The 17,137-nt window shown below is 45.3% G+C and overlaps 1 protein-coding gene across 1 annotated transcript in view; it reads left to right on the plus strand.

The window, feature by feature from the left end:
* LOC134966174 (C-Jun-amino-terminal kinase-interacting protein 4-like) overlaps positions 1-17,137 on the plus strand; it is a 238,478-nt gene that overhangs the window by 107,032 nt on the left and 114,309 nt on the right. Inside the window, exons 7-8 of the mRNA XM_063942721.1 lie at positions 2,212-2,302; positions 11,245-11,372. Coding sequence (XP_063798791.1) covers positions 2,212-2,302; positions 11,245-11,372 — 219 coding nt within the window. The remainder of the gene's footprint in view (positions 1-2,211; positions 2,303-11,244; positions 11,373-17,137) is intronic.

The following is a 17,137-nucleotide window of genomic DNA, read 5'->3' on the forward strand; positions in this document are numbered from 1 at the left end:
CCTGACGGAGTCCCCTGCATCCACTTAGGACGTCAGAGAAAATAAGATTTTACTTACCGATAAATCTATTTCTCGTAGTCCGTAGTGGATGCTGGGCGCCCATCCCAAGTGCGGATTGTCTGCAATACTTGTACATAGTTGTTGTTACAAAAAAAAAAAAAAAAAAAATCGGGTTGTTATTGTTGTGAGCCGTCTGTTCAGAGGCTCCTACGTTTGTCATACTGTTAACTGGGTTCAGATCACAAGTTATACGGTGTGATTGGTGTGGCTGGTATGAGTCTTACCCGGGATTCAATATCCTTCCTTATTGTGTACGCTCGTCCGGGCACAGTATCCTAACTGAGGCTTGGAGGAGGGTCATAGGGGGAGGAGCCAGTACACACCACCTGATCCTAAAGCTTTAGTTTTGTGCCCTGTCTCCTGCGGAGCCGCTAATCCCCATGGTCCTGACGGAGTCCCCAGCATCCACTACGGACTACGAGAAATAGATTTATCGGTAAGTAAAATCTTATTTTGAGATGAAAATGACAGGCTTGTGAGAGGTGCTGAATGTGTGGTTAGAAGGAGAGGGAGGAGTCAAGGATTACTCCAAGACAGCATACTTGGGGGCTAGAGGAGATAGTCGTGCCATCAATGGATAGTGAGATTGAGGTGAGGTTGTGGGGGGGGGTACAATAAAATACAATAAAAAATAATAAAATAATACATCAGTTAATGTCATTTTGAAACCCAAATAATTATCCTGCTGCTAGCTAGGAGGACCCGCGGTGCAATGCTGCAGGCTGAGACTGCACAGCGAATCTTGCAGAAGTTTATGCGGCCAGGTTGAGGCTAGTAGTCTCACATAGATTTCAGGCTGCACAGTACATAAACATTGATCGCACCCCAGTGGCTGTGCTGAGACCAACACTCCTCTTATCCAATCACAGTCACATGCCCAGCATTCTCAGACCCCCTACCCCACCCTGCAACAGAGTTTGCAGGCAGCCCACACCACGTGTCAGCATCATGCACCTGCCCAACACATGTAGCACTAAGCAGCCACCACACTGAACCGCCCCACTCGGAACTGGTAAACAAGCAGCATTTAGTACTGAGTCACAGCCACAGTGACCGTTCCCCATAGGAGCCGGTGTACTGACCATCCATTCCCCATTCCCCCCTGCAGCAAACCCCCCAGTGGGAACCCCAGTGGCGTTCACAGCCAGAACAGCCACAATCACCAGCCCCTCCCCCCCCCCCCCCCCAGCGGCGTTCACAGGCTACAGGCAGCCACAATCCCCAACCCCCTATCCCCTTCCCCCCCAGCGGGAACCCCTAGTGCCGGTCACCGCAGAAAAATAATCACCACAGCAGCAATGGCCACTGCCCCACCCGCCCTCACCCCAGAGACGCCTCACGGGTCCCTGCACTTCTTTAACACGTGTCACGGCCGCAGCTATGTAATCTCCCCCTGCAGCACGCCGCGACCCCACTGTCACACAGACATGTACTCCCCGGCAGATAGCCACGTACACTTTACCAGGGAGTTGTGTGATGCCCGGACCCAGCCCATGCAACTCCCCTGACACTCGGCATTGAGCAACTTAGCCCAGCCACTACCCGCTTCACTTACCCGCCGCGGCACTTGCGTGTTGCAGGAGAGGCGCCAAAGAGGAGGTTAATGGTTCCACCTCCTGTGTTTATACCATGCAGCCGGGGCCAGCATTAATCAATCATACAAATACCGCTAGGGATTGGCTGTTGAGGTGCGCGTCCCCTCCCACTTTAGAAACTTGAGTCCCAGGGCTTCAAAATCGGGTAAAAAAAGCGCCATGGCGCGTTTTTGCAATCACTGTCCTACTAGGCACCTATCCCATGACTTTTGGCAATTCAGTGTATAGACATGAGGATAGTTCAAATCTTATTAGTTGCTAAGGGCAACACCTCTGATTTTCATTTTTAGACGCTTTAGTATATCTACCCCATTATGTAGTCAGAGGCATTATTGCAGCCTTAGAATTTGGGCATGCAATATGAGGAATAGGGAGGCTTCTCTTGGATTTATGCTTGGATAAGTGTTGGTTGAGTGTACGGTTAAAACTTGGTTCAGGTTAAGATTCAAAGTACTGATATCATACTAACTGTCATTTATGCTATTTCTTTATGTTTATGAAGTTGACGACTGTAGCATTCATTGATGTGCTCTTTCATTATTCTTTATTTTTGCAGAACCACTTCAGCCAGAAATACAATCTGTCGTCGATGACATTATTAACTCCACTCCAGAACTGAAGCTGAATCATGAACCATTTGAGGCAAGGTTAGACGATTTCTTATTGTACGATTTTGTTGAGGGAAAGTCTGTATTTAGATATGTGTACAATTTTTATAGCTAACCACAACCCAAGCGAAAGTAACTGGTAACATACTGGGTATATAAATGTAAGGCACTTATATGCGTACAGTATTTGAGATTAATAAAAAAAAAAGTTTTAATATAAAACAAAAATGATTATTCTCAGTTACCTTGGCTAATATTGGTGACAAATTAATATCTTTACTCAGTGTTTGCTGTGACTTCTGGTAATTCATTCATTTTAAAAGTGTAATTTGTGGCACTACATTCCCACTTCTCAACTCCTCAGTGAGGCGGAGACTTATAAGTTCTACAGCCGCCTCCTGAATTAAGTATAACTGTGACTCAGGGGGAGATGCATGATGAGTCGTTATGGGAGAGAAGTGGTGTAAGCGCTCATTATTCCCCATTCGTGAATGTGCCGGTGTGCAGTACATGACTTCTGCGCCATGTGCCCCTGTCTATATCGATGCTGATATTTACAAGATAGCAGGCTGATTTGCCAGGCAATGTATGAGCCGTCACTGGCACTGATCGTTACAACACCTGTAGCTATCGATTTCGACAGCTGCAGTTGTTCCCCATCTCTGCAGCAGAGACAGCTCTATCCATGGCTGCAGCGGCTGCGGCTCTGGGCTGCACAGGAGATCTCGCGATACTGGAGGTTGGCCGGGAAGAGAGATACAGCGAATCAGCTCTAGGCTGGTGCGCTGTGGGCACTGGCAGGGATTCAACAAGGGGGGAATTTTCACTCCCCTGCTTTGACAGATGAGATGTTAATAGATCTCGTCTTGTATCTTCCTGCTTCGTCTTGGTAATGAGGCAAGGAAGTACTATAGCAGCACGATCCGTGCCGCTATAATTCATCTGCCTATTGGTGGCAGCCCCAGATCCTAGGCAGCTTCTTAATAGTGGAGCTGGCCCTATGTTCATCTTCCACTGTATAAAATGTACAGACAGTTCAGTGGATTGTGTTGATATTTTGTTTATTCACCCGCATAACAGGTAATTCGAGAATGCTGTTGCTCTAGTTTTTATGATCACATACACACCCTGTCTTTACTTTATATTTTACTGCAAGCCAGGATAAAAAATATTCTTTTTTTTTTTTTGCCATTGCCAAAAACAGATTTATCTTTTATACAAATGTAAACACAGTTTGCGTTTGTTAAGCAGACATCTGTATTAGGTGAATTCCCATATTTGCGATACTTCCTTGTAGTCAAGTTGTTTAGTTGCATCCTTCAGCTCTTTACCATGCAAAGAACATTCTGGTGATCCCTTGCAACGACCAATATATTATGCATAGTCTAGGCCAGTGGTTCCCAAACTGCTTTGAATCACGCTGTACCACTAGGCCAAAAGTTTCTTATTGAGAAATTTAGAAAGCAATATTGAATTAAGTAAATTTCTCATACGTCCTAGAGGATGCTGGGGACCACATCAAGACCATGGGGTATAGGCGGTTCCGCAGGAGCCATGGGCACTCTTAAGACTTTTCAATGGGTGTGAACTGGCTCCTCCCCCTATTCCCCTCCTCCAGACCTCAGTTTTAGAAATGTGCCCAGGCAGACTGGATGCACTCTGAGGAGCTCTACTGAGTTTCTCTGAAAAGACTTGTTAGGTTTTTAATTTTCAGGGAGATCTGCTGGCAGCAGACTCCATGCTTCGTGGGACTGAGGGGGCAGAAGCATAACCAACTTCCTAAAGAGTTTCATGGCTCTGCTTCTGGCTGACAGGACACCATTAGCTCCTGAAGGGTACTGAATGCTAGCTGCGCCTAGATGCTCACTCCCACAGCACGCCGTCACCCCCCTCGCAGAGCCAGAAGTCAGAAGACAGGTGAGTATGAGAAGAATGAACTTCTATCAAGTAAGTGACGGCTGAGGTCCGGCGCGGCTGGCGGGAGCGCAGCGCGCCATTGCTGCCCACACACACAGGCACTGCAGGGTGCAGGGCGCGGTGGGGGCGCTTTGGGCAGCAAAAATATACCTCAAAACTGGCTAAAAGGGGGCATAAGGTGCCGCTGGCACAGCCCTACCCCCGCCAGTATAAATATTACTGTGATTACGGAGTGTAAGGACGCGCCATTGCGGGGGCGGAGCTTCTTCCTCAGGCAGCCAGCACACTGCTCAACGCCATTTTCTCTCTCTCCTCAGGCTGCAGAGAACACGCTGGTCCTCTCCTCCACTTCTGACAAGTACAGGGTGATATTTGGGGGGCACAGGGCGTTGTGGTGCAATTTTATAGTGTGATTAACTGTATAAAAGCGCTAGTTGGCTGTGGGCATTCTGTGTTCACACTCATTACGGGCGCTGGGATTGTGAACTGGCTGCTCCTATACTGTGTTCCTCTGACAGATTTTACTGTGGGTCTGTCCCCAAATAAGTCCCAGTGTGTCTGTGAGTGTGCTGTACACGTGTGAGGCATGTCTGAGGCAGGGAGTTCCTCCCCGGAGGAAGCCATTTTAGGAAGACAGACTTGTAATACAGCACACCAAGAGCCTGCATGGGTGAAAGAGATACATGACAGTATGCATCTGATTAACCAAAGATTAGATAAGTCTGAATCTAAGGCTCCATGCTGGAGAAAATCTGTGGAAGATATAAGTTTTCAGGATTCTGTTATTCCTTATGCAGGCGGCCCCTCTGGGTCACATAAGATCATAAATTGGCGAAAAGTATACAATATATGATTGTGGCTATAAGGGACGTGTTGGAAAACCACTCCTGTACATCAGGAGAAGGCTTATTTTTATAAGGAAAAGAAATCCAAAGTCACGTTCCCTCCTTCACACGAACTAAATGCTTTCTTTGAAGGGATGTGGGTGAATCCTGATAAGAAATTTCGTATTCCCAAAAGGATTCAGATAGCTTACTCTTTCCCGGCTGAGGACAGAATAAAATGGGAATCACCCCCTGTGTTAGACAGTGCACTTTCCTGGTTGACAAAGAAGGTAATTCTCCCTGCACCTGGCACGGCTTCACATAAAGAGCCGGCAGACCGTAAAATGAAAACGACATTGAAATCCATTTATGTAGCCAATGGTACACTGCTCAGGCCCACTATTGCCTGCGCGTGGGTGAGTCGCGCTATTGAAAAATGGTCAGAAAGCGTGTCATCAGAAATTGACACAATTGATAAAGATGAGATACTCCTTAAGTTAGGGAATATCAAGGACGCTGCCGCCTACATGCTGGAAGCAATGAAGGATATTGGACTCTTGAGTTCACAAACCGCTACCATGGCAGTGTCGGCTAGGCGGGCGTTGTGGATTCGCCAGTGGAACGCGGATGCGGATTCCAAAAGAAACATGGTGGCTCTCCCATATAAAGGTGAGGCCTTATTTGGCGATGGCCTGGATGCGTTAGTCTCAATGGCTACCGCAGGTAAGTCGACATTTTTGCCCTTTGCGCCTGCACCGGCAAAAAAGACCTATCACCCGCACATGCAGTCCTTTCGGTCCAATAAATACAGAAAGACGAGAGGTTCCCCCTTCTTTGCAGTTAGAGGGAGGGGAAGGGGAAAGAAGTCTGCAGCGGCTCCTGGTTCCCAAGAGCAGAAGTCTACCCCTACTCCTGCCAAATCCTCAGCATGACGCTGGAACTCCTTTGCTGGAGGCCGCTCGGGTTGGGTCACGTCTTAAACTATTCAGCCAAGGTTGGATTCTGTCTGGCCTGGATCCCTGGGTGTTGCAAATAGTATCCCAGGGATACAAGCTGGAGTTTCAAGACGTTCCCCCATGCCGATTTTTCAAATCGACCTTGCCAGTTTCTCCGCCAGAGAGAGAAGCAGTAACATAGTCCTGGTACCGTTGTCACAAAAAGGACGGGGTTTCTATTCAAGCCTCTTTGTTGTTCTGAAGCCGGAAGGCTCGGTCAGACCGATCCTAAACCTAAAAGATCTGCATTGCTACCTGAAAAAGTTCAAGTTCAAGATGGAATCACTTCGGGCGGTGATTTCCAGTCTGGAGGAGGGGGACTACTTGGTGTCGGTGGACATAAAGGATGCTTACCTGCATGTTCCCATTTATCCTCCTCACCAAGCGTATCTGAGATTCGCGGTTCAGGATTGCCATTACCAATTCCAGACGTTACCTTTTGGCCTCTCCACAGCACCGAGGGTATTCACCAAGGTGATGGCGGAGATGATGGTCCTCCTCTGTCAGAAAGGAGTCAATATAATTCCTTATCTGGACAATCTCCTGATAAAGGCGAGATCCAGGGAGCAGTTGTTACAAAACATCTCACTCTCTCTGTCGATACTCCAACAACACGGGTGGATCATAAATTATCCAAAGTTACAGTTGGAACCGACGACAAGGTTGTCATTCCTCGGGATGATTCTGGACACAGAAGTTCAGAGAGTATTTTTGCCATTAGAAAAGGCTGTGGAAATACAGAAAATGGTAAAACAGATACTGGGAACCATCCTGTGTGTCGATCCATCAGTGCATTCGGTTGTTGGGGAAGATGGTGGCAGCCTACGAGGCCATACAGTTTGGCAGGTTCCATGCCAGAGTATTCCAGTGGGACCTGTTGGACAAGTGGTCGGGGTCACACCTGCACATGCACCGAAAGATAATCCTGTCGTTAAAAAACAGGATTTCGCTCCTGTGCTGGTTACACAGCTCTCACCTACTAGAGGGACGCAGATTCGGGATTCAGGACTGGGTCCTGGTAACCACGGATGCAAGTCTCCGAGGCTGGGGAGCTGTCACTCGGGGAGAAAACTTCCAAGGACGTTGGTCACACCAGGAAGCCTGCCGCCTTCACATAAACGTGCTGGAGCTGAGAGCCATTTACAACGGCCTTCAACAAGCAGTACATCTTCTTCAAGACCGTCCCGTGCAGATCCAGGCAGGCAATGTAACAGCAGTCACGTACATAAACAGGCAGGGCGGAACGAAAAGCAGAGCGGCAATGGCAGAGGCGACAAAAATCCTCCGCTGGGCAGTAAAACATCTACAAGCTCTGCCGGCAATATTCATTCCAGGAGTAGACAACTGGGAAGCAGACTTCCTCAGCAGACACGATCTCCATCCAGGAGAGTGGGGCCTCCACCAAGAAGTCTTCGCAGAGGTGACAAGTCTTTGGGGAGTTCCTCAAGTAGACATGATGGCATCTTGCCTCAACAAGAAGCTTCAGAGATACTGTTCCAGGTCGAGAGACCCTCAAGCAGTAGCAGTGGATGCACTAGTGATCCAGTGGGTTTTCCCGTAAGTATATGTCTTCCCTCCACTTCCTCTGATCCCAAAGGTACTCAGGATCATAAGAAAAACAAGGGTTCGAGCAATCTTCATTGCCCCAGACTGGCCAAGGAGGGCTTGGAACCCGGATCTTCAGGAGTTGCTCATAGAAGATCCTCGGCCTCTTCGCGAGGACCTGCTGCAGCAGGGGCAGTGCGTGTATCAAGACTTACCGCGGCTACGTTTGACGGCATGGCTGTTGAGTGCCGGATCCTAGCCAGGAAGGGTATTCCCAAGGAAGTCATCCCCACTCTTATTCAGGCCAGGAAAGGGGTAACGTCGAAATATTACCACCGTATTTGGAGAAAATATGTGTCTTGGTGTGAATCCAAGAAGGCTCCTACGGAATAGTTTCACTTAGGACGTTTCCTCCATTTTCTACAGGCTGGTGTGGAAGCAGGCCTCAGATTGGGATCAATCAAGGACCAGATTTCAGCCTGGTCAGTGTTCTTCCAAAAACAATTGGCCTCTCTTCCAGAGGTTCAGACCTTCGTGAAAGGGGTTCTGCATATCCAGCCTCCATTCGTGCCTCCAGTGGCACCATGGGACCATAACGTGGTGTTGCAGTTTCTTCAATCAGATTGGTTTGAGCTTCTACAAGAGATAGAGTTGAAGTTTCTCAGTTGGAAAGTGGTGATGCTTTTAGCCTTGGCATCCGCAAGGCGGGTGTCTGAGTTGGGGGCCTTGTCTCACAAGAGCCCTTACCTGATCTTCCATGGAGATAGGGCAGAGTTGAGAACTCGACAGCATTTTCTTCCTAAGGTGGTTTCATCGTTCCACATAAACCAACCTATTGTGGTGCCAGTAGTTACTGACACATTCACTGAATCAAAGTCTCTAGATGTGGTTAGAGCTTTGAAAATCTATGTGGCTAGTGCGGCTCGTATACGGAAAACAGAGGCCCTGTTTGTCCTGTATGCTCACAACAAAATTGGGTTTCCTGCTTCCAAGCAGACTATTGCACGTTGGATCAGAAATACGATTCAGCAAGTGCATACTAAGGCTGGATTGCCGTTACCGACGTCGGTAAAGGCCCACTCCACTAGGAAGGTGGGCTCATCCTGGGCGGCTGCCCAGGGGGTCTCGGCATTACAACTGTGCCGAGCAGCTACTTGGTCAGGGTCAAACACATTTGCAAAGTTCTACACGTTTGACACCTTGGCCGATGAGGACCTAAAGTTTGGTAAATCGGTGCTGCAGGGTCATCCGCACTCTCCCGCCCGTACTGGAGCTTTGGTATAAACCCCATGGTCTTGATGTAGTCCCCAGCATCCTCTAGGACGTATGAGAAAACAGGATTTTGATACCTACCGGTTAATCCTTTTCTCCTAGTCCGTAGAGGATGCTGGGCGCCCGTCCCAGTGCGTACTTTACCTGCAGTTTAGTTATTAGAGTTAAACAAGTTGTGTTATCTTAGCATGTTGCTGCAATTAATTCATGCCTGTTGGCGTGTGTTATGTTAAATGCCATGTGTGCGGCATGGTTGGGGGTGTGAGTTGGTATGTATCTCACCACTAGTATTAAAGTAAGTCCTGTGTAAACTGTTATGCAACTAAACCATTTCGGTCTAGAGGTAGAGACACACACAGAGAGTCCTCCTGAGTCCTGTCCCAGTGTGTGAGTAGTACAGAGGCTGATGCTATTCTTGCATGTGACAAGATAAATTATTTTATTTTTCTATGTGTATTTTAAGGTTGTTTAAGTTGTCTTTGTTCCACTACAAGAAAATGTTATAAAATAGTTGTCTTTCAATTAGGTAGAGCTATAAACAGTACCCAGGCATTATTAAACTATTAGTTTAAAGCTAATTTACACCATTGGTTTAAATGTAATATACATAATCTATACCTCCCACCATGACCCATTCCAGGAGGGACAAAATGCTTTCTACTTGGACTTACTTCTTAATTTATGATTGCAAATACCTGTGTTGAAACACCTTTCTTATCAATTAAATAATAGTTCAACACAGGTGACATCAACCATATATTAAGAGGGAAGTCCAGGTAGAGAGCATTTTCTGCCTTCTGAAATGGGACATTTTGGGAGGTATGCACAATCTAATATACATCCCCCACCTTCCACCGGGGGCCCCCTTGTCTTAAGTGCCCCGGGCACCCCCAAGGCTTAATCCAGCCCTGAATCCAGGGCACCTCTGCAAGTGTCCTGTGGCACCCAAGGGTGCCATGGCACCCAGTTTGAGAACCAATGGTCTAAGCATTAGTAATACTCCATTTTAAAACTTCTAGTCTACATATTTAATAAAGATCAAGTTTGTCTTCCTTTCTAAAGAGGACTAGACCAAAATGTGCAGTCTAGTACATTCTTGAAGCTGGGTCCACACTAGACGATGTGTAAACGACACAATGGTTGTCCTGATTTCTGTTGAACTCCAGAAAAATATATACATGTATTAGTACACACTGAACAATTTTTCAAACGACCGAATGATGTATCATGCGTCGTTTGGTAATTTGGTCATTAACGATATATACAGTATCAGGTATATACGTCTGGTAGGGCGTACACAATTTGCTCAAAATTGTTATCGATATCGTTAGATCTGCCTGCACTGATGATGTGAGGAAGGACGCACGGAAGCGTGATAGTGCGTACACACTGAACGATGTGGAAGATTTGTCATTTTCGATTCAGTTCAAAACGACAAATCATCCGATTTATCGTCTAGTGTGTACCCAGCTTAAAAGGAAGATTGGAGAGGACAGACAATGCTGTACACTACAGTATATTATTATTAATAACATTGTTTTGTAAAATGCCACAGTGCTCACAGAGCCGGACATTAAGCAAAAATAGCCGTACGTAAAATAGTGACATACAATGTAGGCAAGATAAATACCGATGTAAAAGGTTAGGGGTGGGCGCTGCTCATGAGAGTTTGCAGTCTAATCTAGCATAGTGCAACCGTAAAATATATGTTTTAATAGTTGCTCTGCATTCTTAATTTATAAATTGTTAATCTCTTAAACTGGGTACTTTCTTGAATGATTAGTGTCCCAATGACGGCGCCATGCAATGTAACGATGCATTGTGTTGCCGTACACACTGCACAATCCGGTGTATGACGGCACAATGTGTTCTTATAGCATGCATAGAACTGCATGTCGCCATTCATTACATCGTCCCATCTAACGTTCAGCACATCAGAATGAAACATGTGATATGCGAGCGCCATGCACACGCAATCAGGTGTACACACTATACGTTCTGATCCACATATAATAAATAGCTTAGTGTGTACTCAGCTTTATTTGATACCAATGACAATGTGGGATGTATACTATTGCACTAGCACGTATACCCCAATATGATGTGTTATTACCTCTACAGGTCACGTGTTAGCACTAGGGGGCTGGATGTAATGACTCCAAGTTCGGCGGCCATGCGGAATGCCGTTCTGGATGTTTTTTTAAAGGGGCAATCACTTGCAAGGCAAATCCATGCTTGTAAGTGATTGCCCCTTTAAAAAAATGTCCGAGTTTGGCCGCCATACTGCGCGGCCGCCGAACACGGACGTCATTACATCCGGCCCTAGGACTTTTATGTTGTATTATTCCATGTAAAAAGCTGTAGGTTTCCTGCTGCTGTTTACAAATTGTTTTATACTCTTTCCTGTGTTTTTGTGCTATCGTTTAAGTACCCCAAAAGAACTTTCAGGACCGGAAGAGGAAGAGATTGAGCGTAACAACAATTCACTTTTTGCTGAGGTGTGCGGAACAAGTCCAGAATTCATTTCATATGTAGACGAGGGCGCTGACTTGCAAGGTAAATGATGATGATTATTATTATGATGATTATTATTAGTATTATTATTAATGAAATGCAGCTTACTGTATGCTTGGTTTATTTTATTGGTGCATATTGTAATTACACTTTGTAAAAAAGCATTTATCTGATATGCAGCAGAATGTTGGAGTGTGAATCAGGGTTGGTGGGCTGTAGCATAAAAACTTAGAGATAAACTTTCAAACTATGGGGGTCATTCCGAGTTGATCGCTAGCTGCTTTCAGTCACTGCGCAGCGATCAGGCAAAAAATTGGCACTTATGCGTATATGGCGCAATGCGCACGCGCAAAGTACTTTTACAACGGCCGATGTAGTTTCACACAGGGTCTAGCGGAGCTTTTCAGTCGCACTGCTGACCGCAGAGTGATTGACAGAAAGTGGGCGTTTCTGGGTGGCAACTGACCGTTTTCAGGGAGTGATCGAAAAAACGCAGGTGTGCCAGGAAAAACGCAGGCGTGGCTGGCCGAACGCAGGGCGTGTTTGTGACATCAAAACAGGAACTGAACAGTCTGAAGTGATCGCAAGCGCTGAGTAGGTATTGAGCTACTCTAAAAGTGCACAAAAAAATGTTGCCGCCGCTCTGCGATCCTTTCGTTCGCACTTCTGCTAAGCTAAAATACACTCCCAGTGGGCGGTGGCATAGCGTTTGCACGGCTTCTAAAAACTGCTAGCGAGCGAACAACTCGGAATGACTCCCTATAATCAAATCTTTACTTGATGATAGATATACAATTAGGAGATCCAGCTGTGAGCAGGACATTATATAAGGGCACATACACAATTCCATAAAAATGTACAAACCAGAATAGTCCAAATCCTAAATTGTGCAATGATCGCTGCTTCTTGTAATAAGGGGCCTAATTCAGACCTGATCGCTGTTGTGTGAAATCGCACAGTGGACAATTATGGAATGACTGCGCATACGTATTAATTCCAGTGCGCACGCGCAAGGCCATACTGCAAAAGAATCGTGCGAAAAGTTTGATCGTTAGGCGGATACAAGGTGATTGACAGGAAGAGGGCGTTTGGGGGTGGTAACTGGCCATTTTCTGGGAGTGTCAGGAAAGACGCAGGCCTGCCCAAGCGTTTTCAGGGAGGGTGTGTGACGTCGGCTCCGGACCCGATCAGCCTGTTTGTATCGCACTGTAGGATTAAGTCCTGGGCTACACACAGACTGGAAAAATCATTCGATGGTGAGAGAGTTGCGAACGGATTTGAAGATGTCCGCTGTCTGGCGAAGTTATCGCTTGGTGTACGCATGCATTCGCACACTTGCACGTGGTGGGTTTTCACTCGATGGGCAGTGGCTATATGATCGCAGCCCTCTGCAAAAACGCACAGCATCAATTAGGTCTGAAATAGGCCCAAAGTGCAGCACCGAACAAGAGATGAGAGAGTGCACATGGTGTAGTTGGCATAACTACTAATATTTCACATACTTATGGTCTGTATAAATCAGCCTTTCAGTATATCCTTCTGTAGAATCCAAATGTTTCCTTCTCTGCCTGCAGTGGATTACTGATTGGCTTCTTAATAGAAACAAAGCAATTGTTTCCCCAGCACACTGAATGGATAACAGTAACCAGATATAAATCCCACATGATAATAGAATTCAGAGATCTTCGTTACACATATTTGCGCAAATGTGTGGTTAAGCCCCAAAGCCGCATCAAGGCCTCTCTGTATATTTGGGGTCCCTAGCGCTATATCTAGGTGCAGGGTGTGGCACCCCAAAACACCAGAATGAGCCAGAAAGCACAGCGTGACATACCAGTGTAAAAAACTATAGTGTTAATAAATTAGTATTTAGTAAGCCGAAGCTATAGAGGGGGTGATACAAACATGAAATGTAATTAAAATAGAGAAATAGTGTTAGAAAATTAATAAGTGAAAAGTGTTAATAGAATGTAAAGGTATGCCACACTAAAGCCATCCAGCTCAGCCAGTCCAGAGGCACCACACCTCACACCTCCATTACCCCAATCTGGGTCTAATATTAACCAGCAAGGAGTCACATGATAATGGCTCCTTACTAAAATATGTCTAAGCTAAGAGCTACTTACCTTGGAGCAACCCCATAATGCTCCATGTGGCATGTCAGGGCCTGCACCTCCTCCTAATGCAGAAACCTCTCTGCCTCTCACAACAGACATATAGATTGGTAAATGCTCAATTAGCTTAGTGATATCATTCAGGTGCTCGAAAGGAAGGGGTATTTCTAAGCAAGAAAAAAAGCAATTGTTTCCCCAGCACACTGAATGGATAACAGTAACCAGATATAAATCCCACATGATAATAGAATTCAGAGATCTTCGTTACACATATTTGCGCAAATGTGTGGTTAAGCCCCAAAGCCGCATCAAGGCCTCTCTGTATATTTGGGGTCCCTAGCGCTATATCTAGGTGCAGGGTGTGGCACACCAAAACACCAGAATGAGCCAGAAAGCACAGCGTGACATACCAGTGTAAAAAACTATAGTGTTAATAAATTAGTATTTAGGAAGCCGAAGCTATAGAGGGGGTGATACAAACATGAAATGTAATTAAAATAGAGAAATAGTGTTAGAAAATTAATAAGTGAAAAGTGTTAATAGAATGTAAAGGTATGCCACACTAAAGCCATCCAGCTCAGCCAATCCAGAGGCACCACACCTCACACCTCCATTACCCCAATCTGGGTCTAATATTAACCAGCAAGGAGTCACATGATAATGGCTCCTTACTAAAATATGTCTAAGCTAAGAGCTACTTACCTTGGAGCAACCCCATAATGCTCCATGTGGCATGTCAGGGCCTGCACCTCCTCCTAATGCAGAAACCTCTCTGCCTCTCACAACAGACATATAGATTGGTAAATGCTCAATTAGCTTAGTGATATCATTCAGGTGCTCGAAAGGAAGGGGTATTTCTGAGCAAGAAAAAAAGCAATTGTTTCCCCAGCACACTGAATGGATAACAGTAACCAGATATAAACCCCACATGATAATAGAATTCAGAGATCTTCGTTACACATATTTGCGCAAATGTGTGGTTAAGCCCCAAAGCCGCATCAAGGCCTCTCTGTATATTTGGGGTCCCTAGCGCTATATCTAGGTGCAGGGTGTGGCACCCCAAAACACCAGAATGAGCCAGAAAGCACAGCGTGACATACCAGTGTAAAAAACTATAGTGTTAATAAATTAGTATTTAGGAAGCCGAAGCTATAGAGGGGGTGATACAAACATGAAATGTAATTAAAATAGAGAAATAGTGTTGGAAAATTAATAAGTGAAAAGTGTTAATAGAATGTAAAGGTATGCCACACTAAAGCCATCCAGCTCAGCCAGTCCAGAGGCACCACACCTCACACCTCCATTACCCCAATCTGGGTCTAATATTAACCAGCAAGGAGTCACATGATAATGGCTCCTTACTAAAATATGTCTAAGCTAAGAGCTACTTACCTTGGAGCAACCCCATAATGCTCCATGTGGCATGTCAGGGCCTGCACCTCCTCCTAATGCAGAAACCTCTCTGCCTCTCACAACAGACATATAGATTGGTAAATGCTCAATTAGCTTAGTGATATCATTCAGGTGCTCGAAAGGAAGGGGTATTTCTGAGCAAGAAAAAAAGCAATTGTTTCCCCAGCACACTGAATGGATAACAGTAACCAGATATAAATCCCACATGATAATAGAATTCAGAGATCTTCGTTACACATATTTGCGCAAATGTGTGGTTAAGCCCCAAAGCCGCATCAAGGCCTCTCTGTATATTTGGGGTCCCTAGCGCTATATCTAGGTGCAGGGTGTGGCACCCCAAAACACCAGAATGAGCCAGAAAGCACAGCGTGACATACCAGTGTAAAAAACTATAGTGTTAATAAATTAGTATTTAGGAAGCCGAAGCTATAGAGGGGGTGATACAAACATGAAATGTAATTAAAATAGAGAAATAGTGTTAGAAAATTAATAAGTGAAAAGTGTTAATAGAATGTAAAGGTATGCCACACTAAAGCCATCCAGCTCAGGAAATCCAGAGGCACCACACCTCACACCTCCATTACCCCAATCTGGGTCTAATATTAACCAGCAAGGAGTCACATGATAATGGCTCCTTACTAAAATATGTCTAAGCTAAGAGCTACTTACCTTGGAGCAACCCCATAATGCTCCATGTGGCATGTCAGGGCCTGCACCTCCTCCTAATGCAGAAACCTCTCTGCCTCTCACAACAGACATATAGATTGGTAAATGCTCAATTAGCTTAGTGATATCATTTAGGTGCTCGAAAGGAAGGGGTATTTCTGAGCAAGAAAAAAAGCAATTGTTTCCCCAGCACACTGAATGGATAACAGTAACCAGATATAAATCCCACATGATAATAGAATTCAGAGATCTTCGTTACACATATTTGCGCAAATGTGTGGTTAAGCCCCAAAGCCGCATCAAGGCCTCTCTGTATATTTGGGGTCCCTAGCGCTATATCTAGGTGCAGGGTGTGGCACCCCAAAACACCAGAATGAGCCAGAAAGCACAGCGTGACATACCAGTGTAAAAAACTATAGTGTTAATAAATTAGTATTTAGGAAGCCGAAGCTATAGAGGGGGTGATACAAACATGAAATGTAATTAAAATAGAGAAATAGTGTTGGAAAATTAATAAGTGAAAAGTGTTAATAGAATGTAAAGGTATGCCACACTAAAGCCATCCAGCTCAGCCAGTCCAGAGGCACCACACCTCACACCTCCATTACCCCAATCTGGGTCTAATATTAACCAGCAAGGAGTCACATGATAATGGCTCCTTACTAAAATATGTCTAAGCTAAGAGCTACTTACCTTGGAGCAACCCCATAATGCTCCATGTGGCATGTCAGGGCCTGCACCTCCTCCTAATGCAGAAACCTCTCTGCCTCTCACAACAGACATATAGATTGGTAAATGCTCAATTAGCTTAGTGATATCATTCAGGTGCTCGAAAGGAAGGGGTATTTCTGAGCAAGAAAAAAAGCAATTGTTTCCCCAGCACACTGAATGGATAACAGTAACCAGATATAAATCCCACATGATAATAGAATTCAGAGATCTTCGTTACACATATTTGCGCAAATGTGTGGTTAAGCCCCAAAGCCGCATCAAGGCCTCTCTGTATATTTGGGGTCCCTAGCGCTATATCTAGGTGCAGGGTGTGGCACCCCAAAACACCAGAATGAGCCAGAAAGCACAGCGTGACATACCAGTGTAAAAAACTATAGTGTTAATAAATTAGTATTTAGGAAGCCGAAGCTATAGAGGGGGTGATACAAACATGAAATGTAATTAAAATAGAGAAATAGTGTTAGAAAATTAATAAGTGAAAAGTGTTAATAGAATGTAAAGGTATGCCACACTAAAGCCATCCAGCTCAGCCAGTCCAGAGGCACCACACCTCACACCTCCATTACCCCAATCTGGGTCTAATATTAACCAGCAAGGAGTCACATGATAATGGCTCCTTACTAAAATATGTCTAAGCTAAGAGCTACTTACCTTGGAGCAACCCCATAATGCTCCATGTGGCATGTCAGGGCCTGCACCTCCTCCTAATGCAGAAACCTCTCTGCCTCTCACAACAGACATATAGATTGGTAAATGCTCAATTAGCTTAGTGATATCATTCAGGTGCTCGAAAGGAAGGGGTATTTCTGAGCAAGAAAAAAAGCAATTGTTTCCCCAGCACACTCAATGGATAACAGTAACCAGATATAAATCCCACATGAT

Source organism: Pseudophryne corroboree, chromosome 10 (assembly GCF_028390025.1).
Source record: "Pseudophryne corroboree isolate aPseCor3 chromosome 10, aPseCor3.hap2, whole genome shotgun sequence".
Taxonomy (NCBI): domain Eukaryota; kingdom Metazoa; phylum Chordata; class Amphibia; order Anura; family Myobatrachidae; genus Pseudophryne; species Pseudophryne corroboree.